Source organism: Micrasema longulum, unplaced genomic scaffold (assembly GCF_059751315.1).
Source record: "Micrasema longulum isolate JH-2025_06_02 unplaced genomic scaffold, ASM5975131v1 h1tg001028l, whole genome shotgun sequence".
Classification (NCBI taxonomy): domain Eukaryota; kingdom Metazoa; phylum Arthropoda; class Insecta; order Trichoptera; family Brachycentridae; genus Micrasema; species Micrasema longulum.
The window spans coordinates 799,604-804,049 of NW_028278216.1; the positions used below are offsets into that span (position 1 = coordinate 799,604).

The 4,446-nt window shown below is 58.6% G+C and overlaps 1 protein-coding gene across 1 annotated transcript; it reads left to right on the forward strand.

The window, feature by feature from the left end:
* The first annotated feature begins 493 nt into the window (after positions 1-493).
* Positions 494-4,159, forward strand: LOC148277479 (uncharacterized). Its single transcript, XM_088232849.1, has one exon. The coding sequence runs from the start codon at positions 494-496 to the stop codon at positions 4,157-4,159; it is 3,666 nt and encodes a 1,221-aa protein (XP_088088975.1).
* Positions 4,160-4,446: the final 287 nt, after the last annotated feature.

Genomic DNA, 4,446 nt, shown 5'->3' on the forward strand with positions numbered 1-4,446 from the left:
CAGGACGGGCCAAGGCCACAGTGTCGTCTTTGCTGGTAGATCCCCGAAATGTGCCGGACATTGTGAAGATGTTAGAGGCCGCCTTTGGACACCCGGAGATCGTCGTGGACAGAGTACTGGAGCGGATAAGAAAACTCCCTAAACTGGCCGACAACGCATCCCTGGAGGCCCTGACGGACTACGCGGTCGCGATAAGAAACGTCGTATCGACCGTAGAGGGCCTCGATGGAAGCCACCTCTCCTCCCCGAAGCTTCTGTCCGAGATGACTCAGAAGCTGCCACGAGTCGAGAGGATGATGTGGATTATGTCACGAGCGGATACCGTGAGAAAAGCTACCCCCAGGGATCTGGCACTGTGGCTAGCGAGACTGACCGGTGCAATACCGAATGCGGTTGCATCGGGATCAGCACGGAACCCGCCCGAGTGGAGAAAAGGCGTACCCAAGAAAGGCACGTGTTTCTCACTCAGGACAAAAAATGCCTGTTCTGCGACATGAGTGGACACGCATTCGGACAATGCCGGAAGTTTCTCCGGAAAACGGTAGAGGAGAGGTGGACAATTGTGCGTGCCAAGTTCGTGTGCTACGGATGCCTAGAACCGGGACACAAAACGACCACCTGTGAAGCGGCGAAGTGCGACGAGTGCCACGGGCGGCATCATCGGTCACTACACCGCGAGAGAGTGGACAGTACGCCGAACGAGCAAGTCTTATTGACAAGGCGAACGGAAGTCCCAGTGACCTTCAAGGTAGTGCCAGTAACCTTGAAGGGCCCGCGTGGGTCAATGGAGATCCACGCACTACTAGACGAGGGTTCATCGGTAACTCTCCTCGAGGAGGATGTCGCCCGTGCAGTGGGCGCCACCGGGGCCTGCGAGGAGTTGAGACTCATCGGTGCCAGTGGGAACACGGACACGCTACAATCACAGCGTGTATCCGTAATCCTCGTTAAAGGAAACAAAGAATTTGGTGTCCAGGCACAGACGGTGCGGGTCATGGATCTGCTGCACCGCAACCGAAAGAGCACCAAGACACACGGGCCAGGCATCAAGCCGAAGATGTTAATCGGTCTTGATTACGCCACCCTAATGGTATCTACAGGCCCGCCAGTCCTACAAGAGGACGGGCGGCTAACCATCGAGACGGCCCTAGGAGCCGTCACCTACGGCGGGGCTGTACACCCCGCCTTTGAATTACCCCCAGACGGCCAGGGTGAAAGGGACTTAGCGGAACTGGTAAAGAAGAGCTTCGCCGTTGACTCGCTAGGTGTAACCACCCTGGAACGTTGCCGCGCCGCAGATGTGCGAGCGGCGGAGCTCATGAGCAGCTCAACCACACAACTACCATCCGGACGATGGGAGACCGGTTTACTGTGGGCGAAAGACGGAGATTCTTTGCCCTGCAACCGGCAAGCAGCCATGAAGCGGCTGCACTCCCTGGAAAATAAACTACGGAAGGATCCGATACTGGCGATCGCATATCGCGCCAAGATGGCGGACTACATTGAAAAGGGATACGCCGTCAAACTAAGCCGCGAGGAGGTAGACGCCCACCATTCGCGCAAATGGTACCTGCCCCACTTCGCGGTGACAAACCCCAACAAGCCTGGCAAGATAAGGGTCGTGTTCGACGCCGCCGCCCAGTTCCAGAGGACGGCGTTGAACGACCATCTACTGACGGGACCTGACCTGCTTTCATCCCTCCTCGGAAACGTGATCCGCTTCAGAGAGGGACGAGTAGCCATCGCGGCCGACATACGGGAGATGTTCCTGCGGATAAGAATCCGGGAAGCCGACCAGCAATCGCAGCGGTTCCTATGGCGGACGCAGGACGGGCAGGAGCCCGACACGTTTGTCTTCGCGTCCATGATGTTTGGAGCGAAGTGCTCACCCAGCAGCGCGCAATTCGTGCGAAACACAGTCGCACGAGCACACGCGAAAGAATTTCCCGCCGCAGCAGAGGCGATCGAGCACAATATGTACATGGATGACTACCTAGACGCCACAGACAGCGAAGAAACAGCTGCAAGCCTGGTACGAGATGTTACCCTCGTACTCGGCAATGGCGGGTTCCGGCTCACCGGGTGGGCTTCAAACAAACCAGATGGCCTGGAAGAAGTAAAGGCCGACGACCGGGCCAATACAGCAGTCACCATAGGGGAAGAAGTAATGACGGAGCGGGTCCTCGGGATCGTATGGGATCCCAAGAGCGACCTATTTATATTTCGGCACGGAGCCGAAAGTGCAGCCATCCCGGAGCGACCCACCAAGCGCGGCATGTTGAGCGCCGCCATGAGTATCTTCGACCCAGTAGGCTTCATTGCGTGCCTCACGATACGGGCGAAGATATTGCTGCAAGCCATCTGGAGGACAAACACAGGTTGGGACCAACCGCTGCAACCGGACCACGCCGAAAAGTGGTTGGAATGGCGCGACCTGCTGGCAGCGAACGGCTGTACAATACCGAGATGCTCGCTGCAAGGGCAGAAAGAACCCGTGACACTGCACGTGTTCTGCGACGCGTCAGAGCAGGCATGCTGCACAGTGGCATACTTTGTGGGGGCCAACACCACAAGTTTCGCAATGGCGAAGTGCAAGGTGGCCCCCCTAAAGCCTCTGTCAGTGCCTAGACTAGAACTCCAGGCAGCGCTACTAGCGGCAAGGATGGCCGCCACCATAAAAAAAGAGAGTCGAGCTCTCATCACCCAAACCGTGTTCTGGACGGACTCGAGCACGGTCCTGTGTTGGCTGCGAACCGACCCACTGCGGTACAGCACGTTCGTCGCAAACAGGCTGGGCGAGATTGACGAGCTCACAGACGTACGGGACTGGAAATGGGTCCCCACCAAGGACAACCCAGCCGACATAGGGACCCGCGACAAGGGCCCACCCGACCTTGCGAGGTCGGGACTATGGTTCGGAGGCCCCGGCTTCCTGAGAAAAGGGGAAGCCGACTGGCCGAAAGAGAAGAAGTTACTACAACAACCGGACGAGAAGACGCTGGAGCGGAAACAACCCCGCCACTTCGTGGGCCACATCAGACGGACGGAGGCCCTACCCCAGGTGCAGCGCTTCTCGTCGTGGACCCGACTCGTCAGGGCGACGGCATGGGTGCTGCGATTCATCGCACGATGCCGCCGCCACGAGTCCCTACCGTCCCCAGGGGGGACCTTTGAACTTCACGCCTCAGAAACACGGGCCGCAGAAATCATGCTGCTGAAGCGGTCCCAGGAGACGGCTTTCGGAGAAGAGCTGGAGCTCCTGAGACGAAAGGCGCCTATCCCGCCGCACAGCCGCCTCCATGCAGCGGCACCCTTCTTAGACAAAGAGGGAGTCATCCGGATGGGAACGCGCATCCAAGCGGCACAGAGCTTCGCAGAGGACTGCAGCGCGCCGCCTATCATGGACGGGACCTGCCCATACACCCGGCTGCTGATCACGCACAGCCACCGGAAGGGTGGCCACCCGGGAGTCGAGAGGACGATCGCCGACCTGAGAGCCAGCTACCTCATCCTGCGACTCCGCGGGGCTGTGAGGAAGATAACACGATGGTGCCCGCTGTGTAAAATGCTGCGCAGCCGGCCCCAACCCCCGCTGATGGGGCAACTGCCTGAGGCCCGACTGGCCTTCAGGACGCCGCCGTTCACGCACTGCGGGCTTGACTTCTTCGGGCCGATGATGATCACCAACGGCCGAAGAAAAGAAAAGCGCTATGGGGCACTGTTCACCTGCCTCACCACACGCGCGATCCACCTGGAGCTAGCGTCGTCCCTCGAAAGCGACTCCGCCATAATGGCCATAAGAAGGATGGCCGCCCGCAGAGGCTGCCCACACGCGTTATACTCGGACAACGCTACCAACTTCAGGGGAGCGGACAAAGAGCTGAAACAGGCCGTAGACGAGCTCCTGGCGGACCCCAGAATGCTCGCCGAACTTACAGTTCGCAAAATTGAGTGGAAATTCATTCCGCCCTCATCACCTCATATGGGGGGAGCGTGGGAAAGACTCGTGAGATCTGTAAAACGAGCCCTCCACGCAACCCTCAACGAGCAGGCTCCAAGAGAGGAGACCCTCAAAACCATATTGGCTGAAGCAGAGTACACCGTGAACAATCACCGCTCACGCATGTGTCAACCAAGCCCAACGACGAAGCACCGCTGACCCCGAACCACTTCTTGCTCGGGTCAGCCAATACACAGCCAACTCTGGCATATTATAACAAAAAGGAAGAAGGGGCCTGCCTTCATAAGCAATGGAGGATCGCCCAGAAAATGGCCGACATGTTTTGGCGCCGATGGCTGAAGGAGTACCTTCCCACCTTGGCGCACAGGAAGAAATGGCGCGAGCCCGCGCCTCCAATACAGGTCGGGGACCTCGCGCTCATCATGGACCCAAATCTGCCGCGGAATTCTTGGCCTCGCGGCAGAGTCACCCGTGCAGAACCAGCA

What these genes read in the sequence shown, in the direction of transcription:
- LOC148277479 (XM_088232849.1), top strand. Translation starts at nt 494, where the DNA reads ATGAGTGGACACGCATTCGGACAATGCCGGAAGTTTCTCCGGAAAACG.